The sequence below is a fragment of the Aulonocara sp. 'chitande type north' Nkhata Bay genome, linkage group LG17 (assembly GCF_057382095.1).
Source record: "Aulonocara sp. 'chitande type north' Nkhata Bay isolate Kocher_YH1m ecotype deep benthic linkage group LG17, A_spYH_male_GT1.1, whole genome shotgun sequence".
NCBI classification, from domain to species: Eukaryota; Metazoa; Chordata; class Actinopteri; order Cichliformes; family Cichlidae; genus Aulonocara; species Aulonocara sp. 'chitande type north' Nkhata Bay.
In genome coordinates, this window is record NC_141360.1 from 35,763,513 (window position 1) to 35,784,214 (window position 20,702).

At 39.5% G+C, this 20,702-nt stretch overlaps 2 protein-coding genes across 7 annotated transcripts in view; one reads left to right on the plus strand and one right to left on the minus strand.

The window, feature by feature from the left end:
* Positions 1-18,823, plus strand: LOC147310477 (troponin T, cardiac muscle-like). 3 transcript variants are annotated; one of them, XM_086268337.1, is made up of 17 exons: positions 1-95; positions 3,132-3,191; positions 3,284-3,291; positions 3,380-3,403; positions 5,714-5,737; positions 6,301-6,324; positions 6,552-6,566; positions 7,004-7,027; positions 7,262-7,292; positions 7,406-7,466; positions 9,029-9,145; positions 9,265-9,342; positions 10,271-10,384; positions 10,517-10,629; positions 10,797-10,887; positions 13,833-13,870; positions 17,688-18,823. In XM_086268337.1, the coding sequence occupies exons 2-17, from the start codon at positions 3,148-3,150 to the stop codon at positions 17,725-17,727; spliced, it is 846 nt and encodes a 281-aa protein (XP_086124463.1). In that variant the 5' UTR covers positions 1-95; positions 3,132-3,147; the 3' UTR covers positions 17,728-18,823. The 3 variants fall into 3 exon arrangements, with proteins under 3 accessions (XP_086124463.1, XP_086124461.1, XP_086124462.1); XM_086268335.1 differs by lacking the exons at positions 1-95; positions 3,284-3,291; positions 3,380-3,403 and adding an exon at positions 2,720-3,029 and having other exon boundaries at positions 17,688-18,821; XM_086268336.1 differs by lacking the exons at positions 1-95; positions 3,284-3,291; positions 3,380-3,403 and adding an exon at positions 2,720-3,025 and having other exon boundaries at positions 17,688-18,821.
* Positions 17,977-20,702, minus strand: part of LOC147310478 (dynamin-1-like protein) — an 11,225-nt gene continuing 8,499 nt past the window's right edge. For 3 of the 4 annotated variants that reach the window (XM_086268333.1, XM_086268332.1, XM_086268334.1), the window contains 4 exons: positions 20,357-20,488; positions 20,149-20,258; positions 18,905-19,064; positions 17,977-18,822 (listed from right to left, as the gene is read on the minus strand). In XM_086268333.1, the coding sequence (XP_086124459.1) occupies positions 18,766-18,822; positions 18,905-19,064; positions 20,149-20,258; positions 20,357-20,488 (459 nt within the window). In that variant the 3' untranslated portion in view covers positions 17,977-18,765. Of the gene's footprint in view, positions 18,823-18,904; positions 19,065-20,148; positions 20,259-20,356; positions 20,489-20,702 lie in introns of those variants that run through there. The other variant, XR_015125605.1, reaches the window with a different exon arrangement.

Genomic DNA, 20,702 nt, shown 5'->3' on the forward strand with positions numbered 1-20,702 from the left:
GAGGCAGATGATTGAACTTGTCTTTGTCTGGCAGCTGAAGAATAAGACCAGTACTTGTGGCTAATCCCATTTTTTCTTCAAGGAATATATAGGAGGTAAGAGTTGAGCATGGCCATCATCTCAGGGTGCATGATGTCAAAAAGGCCAATAATTGCAATTAAAGCGCTCCTGAGTTAGATACGTAAAACCCATCAGCATGATCAAACGATTACCTGTTACTCATACGTAGTGAGATGTAATGGATCAAACTGGCTTGGCCATTTTTATGATGACTTCTTCTTTTTTTTCTGTATTCTAATCCAAACTGTGTATATCACGCTGTGGAAGGTGCTAAGCTCGCTCCTGAGACTTTGGAGTTGGTTGCATGCTTTTGGCTTTAACTTAATGCTGCCTAATGCTGAAACCAGCACCCGCAACATTCTTGCCGCTGTCAGACTCTCTGTTGTTCCACAGTTTCAGCCAGACGGGGACTGACCGCATTCATTAAAGCAAATACACATTTAATACCCGGCCATGACAGCTCTCATACATTGTGAATTCTTTCTGGGTTTCCAGTTAGTATTATTCTTCAACCAGATGGCCTTCTTTCATTTCAGCTTTCTCTACCTTTCTTGGTCTCGCTCACTTTTTCTTCCTTTGCATTGGCCCTTTGACGTCAGCTGCTGAGTTTAGTGCCACAAGTAACCACACTGGGGCCTCCACAGGCGCCGCGATGTGTGAATTTGAGCACATATGTAGCAGAATTTAAACAGAAGCATACATTTGGGGCAGTAACCATATACAGAAGGTGTAAATATGGCGTGCAGAGATTGAATGTGCAGCTGGTCAGGACGGCATCCAGGCAGTGGGAGCGAGGGTGGAACTGGGGATGTGGAGCTAATTTTATTTCATCATCCATTCAACGTGTGCATGAGAACAAATATCTGTTACCAAATATGACTTTAAAAAGCAAGAGAGTCTACCCAGAGGTATTGTGAAAATGTTTCCCCAAACAATCAGCTGACCAAACTGCAATGGCAAAAATAGCCTGAGTCACAGCTCATTGATTTACTGTGAGTATGCGCGAGGTGAGCCAAGCCCATTGTCTGGAGGAGCTGTTCAGCACCTGTTCAAAAGCTTGCTCTGTTATTCTTATAAATAGACCCTCGCCCTCGGTCCTTCTATTCTGACCCACTGACATTGGCGTTTACGGTTCGGTGATTTATAAGCATGTGGAAAAAAAACACGGCCCCAGGAGGTGCTCTGCGCAACCATATTTCCGACATGTAACTGTTACATATAAAGAACCTTATTGAATCCCTTCCTCTGAGCAGCATGACCTTGACTCTGACATTTTGATGGTGTTGTTACAGAAGCTGGATCGACCGTGTTCCTATGTGAATTTTACTCTATGTATGATTTCATTTTCTTAATGTTAGGTAGCTTTCTCTGATTTCAAAGGGATACACCAATGATTACTTTCATGAAGGACCTCCACGAGAAACAGATAAAGACATCAGAAATACATTTGTTTGTGCTCTTTATCAAAATAAAGGTTGTGTTTTTACAGAGGGAGGTATTTACAAAACTATATCCTATTCCTGTGAAAGAAACGATGAAAAATTAAAAGAGAGGAGCTTGAGATGTCTTGACCTATGATCTGATTATCTATAAAGTTGTGAATAAGAACGTTTTCAGGGGCTGGATACAGTTCTGTGAAAAATTATGTTCATTCTTACTGCTTCCATGAAAATGCCATAATACATTAAATACTTCAAAACTTTGGTGTAACACAATAAAAGAGGCAATTTAATGATCAGTTTTTAAACAATTCAAATATGAATTTAGATTTTAAACCATGTATAATTTCCAGGTATAAAATGTAAAAACAATGCAGAAGTGCCTTAGACTTGCATTTATTCTAATGGCCATTGAGGGGGAACTTTTGTGGTTCCAAATAGAAGTCAGTTAATTCACTGTTTTCTTAGTGAATTAATGGGCTTCATCACTAGAATCAGATCCACCCCTCTACCTTGCCCAGCTTTTGGCTTTTGTTTCTATTCTGAATACATTTTTTTTAATATTACAGTGAATGACAGATGTGCCAAGATGGCTACATCTGAAATCTCAAGCGTCAGCCTTCAAAACAGTAGTCCACTCATGCGTTAGGTGAACACACACTTCTTTCAAACCCCACGCTACAATTTTGTAACACAATCTTTTTGTTACAAGTCTAGCTTAACCTTCATGACATCCTCATGGCTGTATCAAGGTTGCCCTCTAAGACTTTAGAAATCGAAATTCAGAACAGCAGCCACTCAGCCTGAGTAGTACAGATCATGACAAGAAAATTGATTTCTAAGTAAACAAAAAGAGGGTAATGGCCGCTTAATAAACCGAGCTTGTACTGAAATCAAATACAACTGCTTTTAAAAGAAATATATTAAGTTAAGCATTGCCATCACGCTAAATAGCACCTGTTATGATGGAGATTTCTTGCACTACTTCAAAGCCTTTTAAGTACCTGGGAAACTGTTTATGAGTGTACGTATCAAAGCCAATGCAATATGTGTGGCTGCAGATACATCAGTGCATCCCCGAAGAACTCATGCAAGCCTGATATTTTCAGCGCTTTTCAGACTCTAGTCGGCTGACTGCAGCCTTGATCAGCGCCAAAAGGAAATGGCTGAGGATTAGGCCTGGAGCTGTTTAAAGCCCTGGGCCTCTGCCTGCAGTGCCCATGGTGGAATCGTTTCGGATTCTACAACTGCTCCAATCTCACAGCATGTAGCCAAGTTGTTTTTTTTAATTTAAATATTTTTTTGTGGATTTTTGGTTTAGTTGTTTGCACAAATGATAAAAGTACCGAAAGGAGAAGAAAAGAAGAAAGATCTGATCCATCTGTTCGAGGGGGAAAAAATCTCGAGGGCTTGTGAAAACATTACAGGCAATGAGATGTCAAGAAAACAATCAGAGCAATCACAGCACGAAAATTTGTGAAATGTACAAATAAATGTGAACGCCCTAATGACCCGGATGGATACGTGTGGGTATGATTTCGTGTTGTCTCAACAGCTGCTTCTTTTCTTATGTAAAAATGTATCAAATTAAATTTGTGTGGCGACTTTTTGATGTTTTGCTCTCCAATGCAGGTAACTGTGATCCAAGATGTGTGATCAAGAGCTAGAAGTAGAAGTTATCGAGGAGATTCTGTGAGTACCTTCACTACGCCCTCGAAACACAGCTATAAATACACAAAATCAGCTGATTTTAAAGTTTACGTCTTTGCTTCCTGCATTTTCAGGGAGGAAGGTAAGTAAAGGTTTTGTGAGAATTTGCTCTTTATATACCAAAATGTCATTCCTCGCTTCTATACGCTGACCTGATTATGTCTGCTCAGAGGCAGAGACGCAGCAAGAGGAAGGTAAAGGCTTCTTGAGTGGCTTTGCGTGTGCTTCATCTTGTTTCTGGTGTGTCTGTTGCCATTACAGTGTCTGCTGTCAGGGATAAAAAGCCATAGCAAGCTGGCTGTGTGTGTTTTCTTTTTGAATGTTAACAACCTCTCTGTCAACACCGATGTGTCAGCTCATGTTTAGCCGTCAGTTTATATTGGAAATGTCTCCGTGACATTTTCAGGACTGTACAGTTCATCTCAGTATGTATACAGTGTACTGTGGGTTTTAGTCTTCTGACAGGTTTACTAACCAGGTTGCCGATTTGACTCTTTCTAATCAGTTTGACTTTTAGAGAAAAAGTTTACTTAAATATGCTACTTTCACTCCACCGTGCCTGTAGCGACATGGGCCTTTGTTAAAATACACCAGGCTTACTCTTTTTAAATGATGGTATGTTATGCAATAGCTTCACATTTAATTATATTAATTTCTCAGTGGCTGCAGCAGCATTTTTAAATCACCTATCCCCAAAACAGCTATTTTCCAGATAAGATGGATTCCCATATATTTATTGTATTTGTACAGTAATTTTACCCCTACGTCCATGCTTAAGCGTCTCTTGTCACGTGACATATTTCCAGGCAATAATGTTAATGTGAGTGAAGGTTTTCTTCCAGTAAGCCTCTCTAAATCATGGTTATGTTATTGAAAGGGTGTGTTTCATGCCAAACCACAGTCTGTTTCTAAACATAACCAAGTACTTTGTCTCCTAAACCCAGCTCAGCTGTGAAAGAAAATTAAAAAGAAGAAAAAAAGGCAAACTTCTCTCTACCTTTGATATGCCCTTCTTCAGACCCCTTTAGTCTTAGTTATGAGTTGCATAACATCTGTTTTTTTGGAAAGGACTCATTTTAAGAACTGCACTCACCAGTCATTTGAAGAGGTACACCTACTCATCTGCTCATTAATGTAAATATCTAAGCAGCCAATCATGTGTCAGCAACTTATTGCGGCATGCAGAGATGGTCAAAATGACCTGTTTGACGCAGTTCAAACTGAGAATCTTTAAACATGGCATGGTCGTTGATTCTGAGTATTTCAGAAACTGCTGATCTGCTGAAAGTTTCTCACAAAGCTATCTCCATGGCCCCAAAAAGGGAAAATATCCATTGAGCAGCAGTTCTCTGGGAGAAAAATCCCTTTCTGATGTCAGAGGAGAATGGTCAGATCACAGTAACTCAAATAATCATCGTTACAACCAAGGTATGCAGAAGAGCATCTCTAAATTGCACAGCAGCAGGCTATAAATCGTAAGGGTTTACAAAACTGGAAAACAGAAGACTGTAAAAACTTATTCTGATGAGTCTCTGTGTCTGCTGTGATATTAGATAGGGTTGGAATTTGGCAATAATAACATGACAATCCACCCTTATTCTGAGGAAAGTCCCCATCACCTTGCTGAATCTATGCCACAGAGGCTTAAGAGAATTGGGAAAGCAAAAAAGGTCCAACCCAGTAGTAGTGGAACTAATAAAGTGTGGAGTGTAGTATAGTACAGTTTACAATTTGGTTGCATTGGCTAGCTTGATGAGTTTGGGAGCATCTGCTAGCTCAGGTTAGCACAAATATGCACATGTCAGACTGGCTAGCCAAACCACAATATTTTCTCAAACTTAACCAAGTAAACTTGGTTTCTTTACCCTAACAAAACTTCTCCCATTAACCACAATTACAGGAAACAGAAAAGCTAGCCTGGCTCTATCAAAAGGTACCTGAGCTGTGACAGTACATGCCCAACAGAAATTGCTGCTACCCTACTTATCAAACTTTTCATTTTGGAGAACTTTTACACTGAAGCATTCAGAGGCTACTTTTGTAAAGGAGAGGAGCGCTGATAAGCGTGTGGTAACAGTCATATATAAAACATGTGCTCAGGCTTTGCTTTGATATCTGGCCTGTTGCAAACCGCTCTCGGGTTCAGTTTTTGGCTTTGCTCAAAATGAATGTCAAACACCAGCACTGCTTCTCAGTGCATCCCCAAGAGACAACATCACAGTGCTCAGAGTGTGACCAAAACCCAGCCGCAAGCTGTCTGCAAGAGTCTCATTGATCCACTAATCCATATTTTGTTCACTCAGTCATGGAGACGCTGAAAGAAAAAGGTTTGTATGACTTTTTTTGTCTGTAAACAAAGCATGTTTCTTTACTTACACACTTGTGGGATATTATTGTGGTTGTTTCTGTTGTATCATGCCCTTTTTTGTGTGTTGTTGTTGTATTCACCCAAGAGCAACAGAAGTTTACTTCAATAAGTTTACTTCACTGTTCTTGCTTTGCAGAAGAAGCTGTTCCTGAAGTCGAAGGTAATTCTTCTTTGTACATTTTTTTCTCCTCCATTGTGAAGAAATGTTTTTCCTCGATTGTAACAATATTTATGGAGAAAAATTATGATTAATTTCATAAACTTGCACCATTCTAAACATCAGATGAGATCACTGAAATATAAAAAAAATGATTTTTAACATCGTCTCTCCCGTTTCCACATCAAATTGAAACGATACTTCATTCACTTCATCATTACCTCCTTAACTAAATCATTATAAACGTTCCTATGTTCAGTACTCGCTAATTATATGTTTGGCTCCCCAGGAGTTGCCTGCTGAGTTTGGCAGATTTATTTGCCAGGATCTTTGAAAAAAGAAAAAAAAATAGAGACACCTACTCAGACAAAAGCGACTGCGTGCAATGCAAGAAGAGCTCTGGGTGTTGAAATTCAATTTTCATTTCAGATCACACATGTTTGACATTCATTTAGTCGTGTTTATCCCACGGCAAACATGTCTTGATTGTTTTAAGAAGGAAAATGCATTGCATCGATTAAAGAGTGACAGCATCTAATCATATTTTCATTACTCTCACCCCTCAGAACCCCCGGTTTCAACAGCTGAAGGTAATGACCTCTTTTTCCCTTTTAGCTTTATAGGAAATTACAGCCTTCTTGCGAGGGTTTCATCACCAACTGTTCTTGTTATTTTCCTTAACTTTAGCGTTCTATTATTTAATAAACATAACAAATGTGTTCAGCGCCTTGTCCATCTACGAGCAGTCTTAACTGATGAGTTGTTTTCCATTTCCTGCAATCCTCATCTACTGTCTCCTCGCCTTGCCCTCGCCAAGAGCCTGCAGAAGACGGTAATGTATACGGGTGCATATACAAGACTATATCAGTTGTTTTTGTGCGCATCTTTGTCAGGTAATAAAATCCAATTGTTTTGATTTTCTCCCGTACCGAGGCATTCATTTGCAGCGTAAATATCTCAATATCGTCCAATTTTATTTTGGCCCTTATGGTTGATACACATTTATCAAAGAGATGCCTCCACTGTTTCAAGGTAAACTAAGGCTCATGGCTTGCAACCCCGAGAGTACTTAGAGCAACTCTAGTTTGACACGTTATACAGAAACGATTTAGACTCCATTTCCGACCCTGACATGCAAGAAAGATTTTCATATCAATAGACACAGGGTAAATATCAGAGCTGAGTGAAATGGAGTTTGGAAATAATAAAAGGAAATCCATTTGCATTCCACCTGCTGATGCACTAACATTTTCCTTTGTCCTTTTGCAGCCGAGTCTCCAGCTGTGGATGAAGGTACTTTTACATGCTGATAAGGCCTTGTGAAAATAGCTTGATCACTGCTCTAGTTTACCAAAAATGTCTGGTGTCTTCAACCCGCCTTTGATAACCAAACAAAAGGAAATAAAAAATCCACAGATGCTCTCCATCACTGCTAAAATAATGGAAAAATCCAATAAAATAAAGATTTTTAGGACACTGGATACACACATATACACCCATAATATATTATTATTTTCCCTGTTGCAGATATGACAGATGAATCCAAACCTAAACCAAAGTAGGGCTGGGTTTTGTTTTTTTTTTGTTATTTGAATTTTAATCAGTTTATCCAACTTGCAATAAGGTTGTTCAAAGTTCCTCTCATTGTAACACAGAGATGTTATATTTCAGGCTGTTTGCACCACCGCTGACTGTGCCAAAGATACCTGAGGGAGAAAAAGTCGACTTTGATGTGAGTGACTGAAGCCAATTTAAAGAAACAGTGTGGCATTTTTCAACATGGCTTGCCTTGGAGTTAGATGGGGAGAGCAGCGCTATTTCTAAATATGAATTTAGAATACATCTCTTTTTTTGGCAACATAGAAAATTATTAATTTCTAATTAAAAAATGAGTAGGTGGACTCACACTTAAAAAGACATAATCAAAGGCTTATCTGACTTTTGCATGTATCTACAAGTGGGTGTGAAGCACAGCTCTTGATAAAGCTTTGGTTATAAGTACTGGTCCTCTTCAGTTAAAAAGATACACTCAGCAGCCACTTTATTAGGTGACCTTACTAGTACCATGTTGGACCCGCTTTTACCTTCAAAACTGCCTTTAATCTTGGTGGCATAGATTCAACAAGATGCTGGAATCCTTCCTCTGAGATTTTGGTCCATATCGACATGACAGCATCACACAGATGCTGCAGAGTTCTCGGCTGCTCGCCAATCATATCAATCTCCTGTTCTGCCACATCCCAGAGGTGCTCTAATGGATTGAGATCTGGTGACTGTGAAGACTATTTGAATACAGTGAACTCATTGTCATGTTCAAGAAAGTAGTTTAGGATGACTAAACTAGCAAATGAACTTTGTGACATAGTGCAGTTATCAGAAGATGGGTACACTGTGGTTATAGAGGGTTGGACACAGTCAGCAACAACACTCAGGTAGGCTGTGGTGTTTAAATGATGCTCAGTTGCTATTAAGATGCCTAAAGTGTGCCCCCACACTGTGGGAGCCTGAACCGCTGATGCACAACAAGACAAAATGGATCCATATTGGTATGTTGCCTATGCAACAATTTCAGACTCGACCATTTGAGCATCACAGCAGAAATCAAGACTCATCAGACCAGGCAACCTTTTTCCAATCTTCTATTCTTCAACTTCTGTGAATGATAGCCTGGTTCCTGTTCTTAAATGACGCCAGGTGTGGTCTTCTGCTGCTGTATTGCTGTCATTTCCTTCAAGGTTAAATTTGTTGTGTGTTCACAGATGCTTTTTTTGCATACCTTTATTGTAACAAGGGATTATTTGAGTTCCTGAAGGAAGGATCGTGTCCATTGTCCTCTGACCTCTGGCATTTTCACCCAAAGAATCGCTGCTCACTGGATGTTTTCTATTTTCCGAGCATTTTCTCTAAACCTTAGAGATGTTTGTGTGGGAATATCTCAGCAGATTTCCAAAATACTATAACAACCATGCCACATCCAAAGTCACTTTAAACACCTTACTTGACACTAACTTTGAACTTCTCGATCATGCCTATATGCCTGAAACCACTGAGTTGCTGCCATGTGCTAAGTTATTGGGTGATTAGAGATTTGTATTAACATGCAGTAATAAAGGGATCAGTTAGTGTATATAATCATCAAGTTTCATGTGTGCTGCATGTTTGAGGACTGTACTAGTGGGTGTCTGCCTGTTTTCCTTGCCAAAATGTAGATCTTAGCGTGAAGCCAGTACTGGAGATGATATGCATACGAGTCGTGCTCAGTAGAGAACTAAAAACATCTATACGTGACTGCAGGATATCCACAGGAAGCGTCAGGAGAAGGATCTGACTGAGCTGCAATCTCTGATCGAGGCCCACTTCATTCAGAGAAAGAAGGACGAGGAGGAGCTCATCGCTCTCGTTAACAGGATTGTAAGTATTCCAGGAAAGCGTGCCAGATCGCTACAGTGATGCACCACCCAGCAAACAATTACACTCTGTTTATGTGTGCGTGTGTGTGGTTGTGTTTGCGTGTGGGCATGGATGATTAGGAGAAGCGTCGTGCTGAGAGAGCTGAGCAACAGAGGATCAGAACCGAGCATGAGAAGGAGAGGCAGAATCGGCTTGCTGTGAGTTTCTAGATGCAGTTGCCTCTGCCTTTTTTCAGAATGTGATAATGTTTGCAATAAACGAAGAGTGTCCTGCCTCCAGGAGCTGACACGCTGTGGTTTTACTCACGTTCCTGAACAGAATTAGAGTACAGTCTGCAAAAGCCTAATTAACAACAAAAAAAAGAACCATCCTGGATCTGTTTGTCCTCTGTTTTCATGTAATGTTACGCACTGGCTTTTTAATGGCTAGTGAAAATTTACGTTTGAATCAGATTCCATAAACTGGGATAAACACAAAGTCTTTGCACTCGGATATTTGCTTTCCATTTTACAATTTCTTTTTTTACTTTAAACCTGCCCTCAACATTTTTAATAATAACAATGGGTCAAATGATGATATTTGACTCACTGATTCTTTATAAAGCCTCATTTTCAGCCACAGGAGAAAGGCGTTGTTAGCAAGTGTAGAGCCAAATATTTCTCTTAAGAGGAGCCAGAATTGTACAGAAGTATTAGACTAGTGTTAAACTTGCTATGGTCACAAACACATCTCCAAGTGAATGCTTGGAATTTAAGTAGGAAAATTTATTTTAGTGCTCTAACTTATCTTAAAACATGAGACTACCGGTATGTCAGTGATGGATTCACAGCTTGTTTCTGCTGCCCCCAAGTGGCAGTAAAAATATTATTTATGTATTTTGCACATAGACGTTAATCTTATGTGCAAAATAACCTTGATTGCACAATAGAATAGCCTTGCTCACATAAAAACAATATTCTGAACTTTTTGAGAATGAACGACAATGGACGCTACATTCTTTTTTATGACATCAGAGGACGTCAGAACGTTTGGAGGATGCTATCTTCAGTCCTGTTTTAGTGGCTGGAAAGACAAGTGGACAGATGGTTTCATTTTCTCTTTTCTGTTCTTTAATCCGTGTCACAGGAAGAAAAGGAGAGGAAGGAACAGGAAGAGGCCCGCAGGAAGCAGGACGAGGACGCCAAGAAGAAGAAGGCTCTCACAAACATGACTCAGCAGTACTCTGGCTTCCAGCAGAGGGTGAGTGATCACACGCGCGCACACATTTGCATTCAAAGCAATAGGAAATATGATCAGCTTCACAGTTTGCCTGTTTATTATGTAAATGCGGTCTCTTCCTTATTTTACACGTTCATTAAATCTCACATACAGCAAGACGGAAAGCGGGGAGCGAAGAAGCAGACGGAGAGAGAGAAGAAAAGAAAGATCCTGGCGGAGAGGAAGAAACCTCTCAACGTCGAGCGTCTCAACGAGGACAAACTGAAGTAAGGACACTACTGTTCACAGTTCTGCTCAAACACCTAAATCCACATTTCAAGTCTGCTACAGGTGATTTGGCGGTGCATAAACTCTCATCTACCTCCCATTACAGTTTGAGCCTTTTGGCCTTTAGGTTTTCACTTTTTATATTCCTCCTGGTTTTGATTAAAAGGGAGAAGGCCAATGAGCTCTATCAGTGGCTGTGGATGCTGGAGGCTGAGAAGTTTGACTTCACCAAGACACTGATGAGACAGAAATATGATGTAAGTATTTCGCCTCGGGATATTACGTGCCGTGCAATGACATAGTGAACACCGGTTTTTGATTTACAAGCTTTTATTTGCACCTGTTAAAATATCAGCTAACAGTAATCAAACTTAATGCAAAGTCATTCTATTTAAATGATCAGCTGGCTCCAGATCTCCATCACTGAGCAGCAGAATTTGTGAGTAACTGTTAAAGACGAGTCTGAGCCTTCTGGTTTTTTGGTCTGTGTGTCAAAGGGTCAAAAACTGAGTCTCAAAGGGCTGAACCAGAGCTGACTGACCGCTGAGTGAGTAAGTTATAAACAGGAGGTGAAAACAGTGGTGTGTGCTGGTGAAGCTAGCGTGTGGCCGTTTAATCCTGGACCTTAAGAGACAGTACAGAGTTGAGACGGTACTTGAGGTCTGACTTACAAGAAGGCAGAGACACAAGACAAAGGAAAAAGGGTTTTTTTTTAAATTATTTCCTTTGTTTCTAAGATTCTAATTCCCTTAGCAGAACAAAAATCTAATATTACAAGGTTCACATTAACTCTTTAACCTAAAAAAACAACATCTGATGACCTCTCCTGTATCCTTAATGGCAAGATTTGGCAACTCAGTATATATTTATAAAGACGTGCTTTGACAATCAGTAAAATAGGTTCCGGGTTTTTCCAATAATAGCCCTACTAAGCTGTACAGGGAGAAAGTCATTCGGTTCCAGAAGGAGGCCTGAATTATGACAGTAGTAGGCGTCCAAGGGGAAAAGAGTCCGTGGTTCCCTGATATGGCGATTTCCATGTTTTTATTTGTGGGCTTTTTATGATTTACAATTCAAAATAATTCTTATTTACATGATACCGGGTCTTTTTGCACACCATCACATTTAACTCACTGTCAAATAAAAGCTGTTTTATGTTCTCTCTTTCTTTAAGGCCGCCTTCTGACTAATTTGCTGGTGGAAAAAATAGGCTAGTCAACTAGTCTAAAAGACAGAAAATCTAAAGAAAACATTTTAAAGCACACATATTAAATGTACAAAGATCAAAATTGGCCAAACAAATATTTTGTGTACATTTTAGGAGCTACATGAAACCCTTAATTGCCTCATTATTGATCTCATTCAGTTTAATTCTATTTAATTTATATTCATAACAGCAGTTGCCTGAAGGTGCTTTGCATTGTAGGGTAAAACCTTACAATATCAGAAAGAAAACCCAAACAGTCAGACAACTTGGTAACTGTGGGAAGGAAAAACACGGTTTTAACAGGAAGAAAACCCCAGCACATAGGGTTTCAAATGTTGCTAAATTGCATAGCACTTCGCACCACGTATGATGATGCAAATACACACAGTGTCAGATTAGTTTGTACAGCTGAGCTAATGTTAGCAGTGCTAGCAACAGTAGCCTTGGTTACTTTCATGCTAGTGTCCAGTAAGAAAGGGAGGTGAAGCTAGCTGTCAGGGATGCCAGTGGTGTCCTAACTCTACAGTGGCCCTGAGAGGCCAAACGGACTGCAACTTAAGAAAACACCAGCAATAAGAAAAGCACAAAACACAACGGAAATAGGAAAAACCAAAACAGAAACAAGAAAAACAACAACGGAAACAAGAAAAACGAAAAAAGAAATAGGAAAAAACACAAGGGAAGTGTTTCTGGGGAGACAATAACCCGACGGACCAGTTGCAGGAACCCAAAACGTGGTAGGCGTGTTTTATCATGATTGATATAATACTGATGATGGATTTTTAGGCTAATGGCAGGCTAACACACTTACCTCTCATTTTTTCTTTCCTCATAAAACCGATAGATCCTCCACTTCATTTAAGTGTCTCCCAGCGCAATTCTTAGCATATTTTGGTTCCTGCAACTGGTCCGTCGGGTTATTGTCTCCCCAGAAACACTTCCCTTGCGCTTTTGGAAATCTGTTTTTTCCTGTTTCTGTTTTCGTTTATCCTATTTCTGTTTTCGTTTTTCCTATTTCCTTTGGTTTTTGTGTGCTTTTGCAGCGTTTTTCTTATTGCTGGTGTTTTCTTAAGTTGCAATCCGTTTGGCCTCTCAGTGCCACTGTACGTAACACCTCTGAGGCTTTACCTGCCTTTGTACATGAATATGTTTAGTACTAGCTAATCTGGTGCTGATTAGCAAGGGCAGCAAGGTTTAAACATCGAGTCAACTAATCACACAAATAAAAGAGGGTGGGGCTGCTGTGTTCATACTCTAGGCTGTGCGACTGAGATGGACGTATTAGGCATATCCGCTTTCAGTGACATCAGAGAGAGCCAAGTTTAGGAAACAATGTCTGAAATATAGCGTTTAAAGTAGTTTGAAGCCTTACAAGGTTTACTTGTGCATACATGGACCTCATTATTTAAAACTTTGGAAATGAATGTCCAACATTATATAATTGACAGAAAATAACAAAGGTATAGTAGGTTCACTTTAAATTTGTAAGACAGAATGTGAATGTCAGATTTGTTTTTGCATTATGTTGGGACTTTTTCATTAGCATTTTTAGCAATGTTGTGTATTTAAAGCAGATGGCAACTGTGGTTTTTCCAAATCTTTTACTTGGAACTGTCAACTGAGTATCAGCCATTGATGCTGTATTTGAGGTTTTATTACATAGGGGAGAGGCAAGTAGCTTCATATTCAGTGTGGTGCAATAAAGTCTTTCTAAAATCTTTGTTTACTTTTGTGTGTCTGGAAGCACTATTTGATTTACACATTCACCAAGTTACACATGAGCAGTAATCCGAATATTAGCTTTCAGTCTGTTTAAAATATGTCTTAAATATAGACTGTTCACAGAACAGGTTGCCATGCGGACATAAAATTATGAAGGAGAATATGCTGTTAGCTAGTTACTCCATAGGACCAGAAGATCCTCTTTTTCTGGCTCAGCTGGCGTCTGTTGTTTTTCCTGGACTCAGCATGTCCTCCATGTTTCTTCCTCTACAGATCACTCTGCTCCAGGTTCGTGTTCAGAACAGCCAGAGGTAAGTAACATCTATGAACCACCCTTCAGGTGTGGCTCATATTTGCACTAAGGGCATCATTAGAATTTCTTTAAAAATGTTGTTGTGTATCAAGGTGATTTTGCTTTTCCTTTCGATTAAACACTCCCGGAGAAATCTAATCCAGGGATGGGTAATTGATTTAATTCTCCCTTTTTTTCTTTTTTTTTAAATAAAGACATGACATTAACACTGAGCACATCTGTGTTCAGTTTATTGGTGAAGCCAACAACACAACTCAGTTGCTCATTTGGCCCACTGGGAAAATTGGATTTCTATTATTCAGAAAGAATTTGGTCGTTTATACATTTTTTCTCGGGCATGTTACTTATCTCTTACGCTCAAAGCCTCCAAAATTCACATAATGCTGTATAATATTAATTGGGAGCGTGATGTCTTAGCTGGGCTACAAATTATCACAGGCACGTGAAAACGTAGCCAAACTTCTTTTTGTTTGAAACAGACATGAAAAGGATCACCTCATTAATAGAAATTCTTGTAGTTCTTGTGTATTGCAACCTTTTTTAGGCTTGTATGCAGTTTCCTTTATTTATTTTTATCATCTTTTCTGGTTTATATTCTCTTAAATGCTGTTACAACACTTTTTCATCTTTCCCTTTCATCTTTTACATTTTTCAGTTTTTGATTTTAAGTATGTCAAAAATTAGGACAGACAGTGTGAGTTGTGTGTCGAAGCAGCCTGTATTTTTATGACTGTATCAGATCTTATGGGCAAGGGTGCAAAACAGACAGCGGCTGCACATCAAAGGTGAGGACACAGTCATCGTTTGCCAGCTGTGTTCAGCATAAAATTGTGTCCTTTGTCCCTGTCTAATAGAATGATGGTTTGGCATTTGCCCTTTCCTTTCATCTATCACAGCTCTTTCTTGCTGTCCCTCTTATTTTCATATAGCACATGGGGCCCCACTTAGTATAAACACTAAGGAAACATAACCCAAAACCAATCTATATGCAGACAAGGATATGTACTGTCATTCAAGTACCAGACACTGAGGTACCAACATGGCACGAGATATTTTAAATGTCATTTCCACTCTTTTTATTTGGTTAAAATGAAACCGCAGCTTGTTTTGATTATATTGATTATATTGTAATTTATATGACATATATTTATTTTCAACTATTTATCCAAATTGTCAAAGTTGTGGTCATACCTTAAGGCAAATATTTTAACCCTACTTGAAAGTTTCTATACTTTAATGTTTATGCTTGTGTACGATCATGTGAAAAAAGCTTTTACAGTCCTGTGAAAAACTGTGCACATCCCATAATTCATTTGCTTGTAGAAACACTTTTGGTAGCAGCCACTTGAAATCCTTCTTTTTCTGTTTGGCTTTATCAGACTCTCACATCGTTCTGGAGAAACTTTTGCCCACCCACAGTGTGCTTCAGTTCATGGAGGTTTGCAGGCATTCATTTATGCATAGCTCTCTCAAGGTCCTGCCACAGCATTTCACTCAGGTTGAGGTCTGGACTTGGTGTGGGCTATTGCGACATGATTCTTTTATTTTTCAGCCATTCTGTGGTAGATTTGCTGCTGTGTTTGGGATCACTGTCCTGTTCTGTTACTCAGTTTGGGCCAAACTTTAGCTTGCCTCACACAATGGCCTCACATCTGACAGCTGGTATGAGGTGTTTGTGCTATTTTTCTGCTTTTTCGTTTTCTGTGCTGTGCATTATGGGCAAAACTCTTCACTGTTTGTCCAAAGGACATTTTTCCACAGGTTTTGTGGTTTGTTCCGATGCACCTTTGCAAATCTAAGCTGTGCTGTTATGCTCTTTTTTAAAGAGAAGCAGCTTTCTCCTGGAAACCTGTCTAAATTCAAATGCAAATGTTAGTTGTCACATACACAGTCATACACAGTACGATATGCAGTGAAATGCTTAGACAACTACTCGTGACCTAAACTAAAAGACTATGGATAGGAAATAAATATGAAAATTAAAATAAAGGGCAAATTTAACTAGGAAAGAATAAAATAAAATATAAAAATTAAAGTTAAAAATAAAATAACTGTAACAAAATACACAATATAGAAAATATATAAAGAATATATGAAGAAATATAGAACAATAAGAGCAGCTGTGCAAGTAATAAATGGTATTGAAGTAATAAATGGTTATGAATAATGAATAAATAAGTCATGCTACTTGCCTTCTAAAAACTGTAAACACAGTAAAGGTAGTAAGGGCGTAAAGTCCTGTGAAACAGGGGCGGATTAACTGTGGTGGCATGTGCATAAGGTGCCCACCCCACTAAAAAATAAATAGCAAAAAGATTGTGAAACATAAAAAGTTAGACTTGTATTTCTAACTGATCTACCTCTTGTTGTGTAGCTTTCTGGATTTTATACTTACAATTGGGCTACATGGTTATTTATTATAAAGGCTATACACTACATAAAATTAAAATTAAAATTTCTTTATGTTACTGAAATATGTAAATATTTTGGGCTAAAGATAATAAGAAAGTTACAATGTTTATATGAAATGTGTAACATATGTAAATGTGTTGCATTTGATGTAATTTAACCTTGTTTCCCAGCCACTGTGCCTCGGCACATAGGTGTGCCGTGGAAGATTATCTGGTTCCACCTGATAAATACTCTAAGCAACCAGCATGAGTAGCGATCAGAACAATTACATTCTCCTTCGCTATAGGGCAGTACAACTACCTGCTGTAATTAAATGAGTTGCCAACTGCCAGTAAAACAGAAGAAAACAAAGAAGAAAATCCATAATAGTCATGCTGTGAGACGACGCAGCGCGTAATAGCAATAGATAAATATTTGAAAAGGAAAAAAGTAGTCAATCTGGCCTGGGTCCTGGAGAAAATTCCCACCCAGAAAAAGGCCCTAGGATGAGTAGTGGTCAGAAGAAAGCAAAAAAGGTATACAAACCAAACCAATTTCGCTATGCCTGGTGCGCGGGGAAAAATTATCAATATGCTTTTTGTGACATTTTTGTTCGGTGGTGTGCTGTGTGATTTGTCTGATGCAAAATATGTGAAATACATGGCTGCAAAAGGTTGGAAAACACAGTTTTAACCACATATAGTACATATTACAGAATGTAACGCCTGAATGTGTAAAGAAATGGCTTTGATTTTGCCACCCCGTTTGATTTCCATGCCACCCTAACCAAATTTCTCTAGATCCGCCCCTGCTCTGAAAACGTTTTCACTGGACTATGTTTCCAGCTAGTTTGCATTGTCAGCTAACAATTCCACTTTATCCATACATTAATGTTGCTACATGTACTTTAAATGTGTTTTTTACATCATTAGCTAAAAGGTTAAAATAGCTATTAGCTATCTTTTTAGCTAGCTTTTTAGCTAGCTTTTTGCTTCTTGAAAATAATGTTTCCATGTATGCCAGCAAACTACAGAATTACTCCCTGGGTACTATTAAAAGACATTATGACATAATCATAACTGCAAGCAGGTGAAGGAAGATAAGCATTAAATAGTTAAACATTGTTTATTTTCTCCAAATCCGGCTTATCGTTATCAAGTCTTTTTTTTTTTTTTTTTTAAATCTAGTGTCTATTCACACCTCTATTAAATACTGCTTATTTTTTTGATTTAAGATCAGTAAATTGGTTCATATTTATTCATGATTACAACTTCAGTAGCTTATTTGTTTTAATTTTAATGCTTTCCATAGCAGGATAAATGCCGTACGGAGGTTCAAATAGGTGTAAACTATGCAGTTTAACTTAAAAATATTCATCTATGCACACATGCTGAACAGTTGAATATTTTTGTCTGACTTCACAGCGCCAAAGGGAGAGGAAAGGCCAAGGGCAGAGTGAGATAGATGGAAACGTCGACATATATTCTCAGAGGAGCCATCTCACCACGAGTGCCCGTGTTGGAATTTGTTCTCAATCTGCACTTCAGTAATCTCAGTTTTGTGCCTTTTAGCCCTTAGCCTTTACAAACAATAAACAGACTTGTGCTTTTATGCCCATTTGTGTGTTTTCATGTTAAATTATCTCAGAAATGAAGCACTCTTTTCTTTTCACTAATCCTCACTCTTTGCACATATGAATTCAAACCAATTAACTGGCAGTAAAATACCACTTTTTATTTATTTTTTTTCTTTTGGGAACCACACACAGAACCACAGTGCACCATGAATTTTCTTTACACATAGGCAGCGATATGTAAACTTAATTAAATGACGTCCTGCTACAGTGCTCTGGAAATTATCCACACATTTAAATAACACAGTAATAAATAAAGACTCTGATGGCAATACAGTGTCAGGTTAATGGACTTGCTTTACAGTACAGTGCAGTTATAATAGTGCAAAGATTAAGATGGAGGTTTGATGGTTTCGGACATGTGACAGCTACTCTTAAATGAAAAGGCTGCGAATTAGGAGCTGAATATTTTAAATACATTACTTTTCTTTTTTTGAGTTTATAACTTGGAACCAAAATATTAAATGCTTTGCTGAGTTGCCAAAAAATGGATTCAAAAACTTTGATTTCAGCATCGCACAAATGTCCATCTCCATACTGGTTAACCACACTTTGGCGAAAACGAAAAGTGCACTGCCTTTAGCGGCACTCTCAGTTCCTCCTGGAGTCGTGGGTGGCGACATTTTACCGTTAGCAAACAGAGGCAGTGCATTTTCACATGCTCCAGACAACACTACACTTTTTTAGTGAACAACACGAGTTTCGCTCCTTTCAAGTAGCTCTGTACACCGAAGCAGAGATCAGAATATTTTCATGGTAGCAAATCTAAAACTTCAAGTTCAGACATGATGAATGCGTGGAGCATCGGTCCTTTGGGTGTGACGAGGAGGTAACAGCCTGGGATGCGTTTTTTTTTCCCCCCCTCTCCTTCACCACAGATGTGTTTCCCTGATCTCTGCTATCACCTGACTGGCCCTCTGCAACGCCTGTGGACAAATGTGAACAAGTATTGAAGCGACTGTACACTGGAGAAAACTTGAGCACTGCTCAAACGTAGGAACCTGTTACCTGTAGCATGTCAGCGGCTTCCTTACGCCGCTGGGCCATGTCTTCAGACTCGGTCAGCAGGTCGTTGAGGAGGCCAGATTTATACAGCTGGCCAACGAGCTCGCTCTGGAGGCTGTCCTTCACATGGTTGACCAGGAAGTGCATCACTGCCTTTGGCACGCTGCCGCAGAGAGAGAAAGAGGAAACAGACCGAACAGATGGTTGAGAACAAGGCGGCAAGATGGCCCGGCGATGGCGTCGTTTCCCCAGACGGAGGTGGCTCGACTTTGAACCGCCAGGTGGCCATGCCTGTCCGAGGACTGAGCTGTTTAAGCAGGAGCTAAATATGATGGATTTAATCTTCCTGAGCTTTAAAGGGCACTTTCTGCTCCCAAGAGGAAAGGGAGGCATTTTAAAGGACGGTGTTTACATGTCCTGTAGTGTCGGTCGCTGTGCTTTCCAAATTTCCACCGTGTCTACTGAAATTAATGTGTAGAAACAGGCCGCCAATACAGACGTCACATAAAACGTCACAGCAAAACACTTCTTTCTTAAAATTCTCACAGCTGCTCAAGTTTGGTGTGTGCAAAGGCGTATGATTTACATAATTTTCATCCTCATAAACCATTCAGTGACCCCCACCTTGTGCCCTGTGGACGGGGGTGCGTTTACAGCCTGATCCCAGAGATTAGAAATGTTTCATCACAGGATGACAGTAATCACTCAGAACAACTGATTTGTAGCGACCTTTCCCTCCTAGGGACAAAGCATGCACAAAATCAGCAGAACCACCGGATCACCTCAGTATAGTGGGGGAACCGCAATTTCCCATCACCAATGTCTGTATATAATTTCTTTTTTTTTTTTAAAAGGCTCATTAGTTTTCTAGAAGTGAATGTATAAATTTTACTCAGACAAGACTTTTTTAAAATCCATTTACTGGACTATTCACAAACAGATTACTGCTCATTTGGCACACTACTGAGCATTTAAAGAGGCAGAGATATTATATGTGAGAGATTTAGTGAAAATAAGGTACAGTGCCTCTGGTTGCTAATAAAAATGATCCAACAAAGCGGCTCGCTGATGCATTTTAAATTCTGATTTCTGGACAACAATGGCGCTCGAGCAGACAAGGGGAATACTAGAAATGAGGCTTCAGCTGCACACACTGTGTTAGCAGATCTATCTTAGTGTTGGTTTTTGGTCTCTTTATGTAGGATTTGATGGCAATAAACAAAAGAGGAGCAGGTGGGAGGGCCTACCTGTCCTGGATGTTCTTGCGGACGATGAGGAAGTAAGACTTGATGAGGCGCTCGATGACCTCACAGTCCCGCTGCTCGCGTGACGACAGCTTCCTGGCAACAGGCACAGGCTGCAAAAGGGAAGAAAGAAGGGAAGGCTAGTGTTTTAATCCCTCAATAGACTGTCATGTTTAATACGAGCCACGCTGGAAGGCCAGTGTTAAGTTACCACATCTAGTAGGTTGACCGCTCCTTTAAGTGGGCTTCCGGGTCCTGAGCCTGGGGCTTCCTCCCCTTTCTTCAGCATGCCCCTCCAGCTTCCTGTGCCGTCCTGCTCCCCCTGAATCCCTGCAGGTGGGGCCTGGGAAAAAAAAAAAAAAAGAATGATAAAAATGCTTTTCCACTATCTAGAACCCTTAATATCATTACAGTATGACATTTGCAGAAAGTGATGGTTAAAGTAGGACTCATATGCACTGCTAACACAAAACAGGCATGTTAAAAAAAAAGAGACCGGATTAATCAAATTAAAGTTTATGTCTTTGTGCTGTTAATGAACAAGTTAGAGAGAAAAC

Coding starts and splice junctions, on each gene's coding strand:
- LOC147310477 (XM_086268337.1), top strand. CDS start 3,148: ATGTGTGATCAAGAGCTAGAAGTAGAAGTTATCGAGGAGATTCT. Junction 9,146..9,264: donor TCGCTCTCGTTAACAGGATT/GTAAGTATTCCA, acceptor ATGGATGATTAG/GAGAAGCGTCGTGCTGAGAG. Junction 13,871..17,687: donor CGTGTTCAGAACAGCCAGAG/GTAAGTAACATC, acceptor CTGACTTCACAG/CGCCAAAGGGAGAGGAAAGG.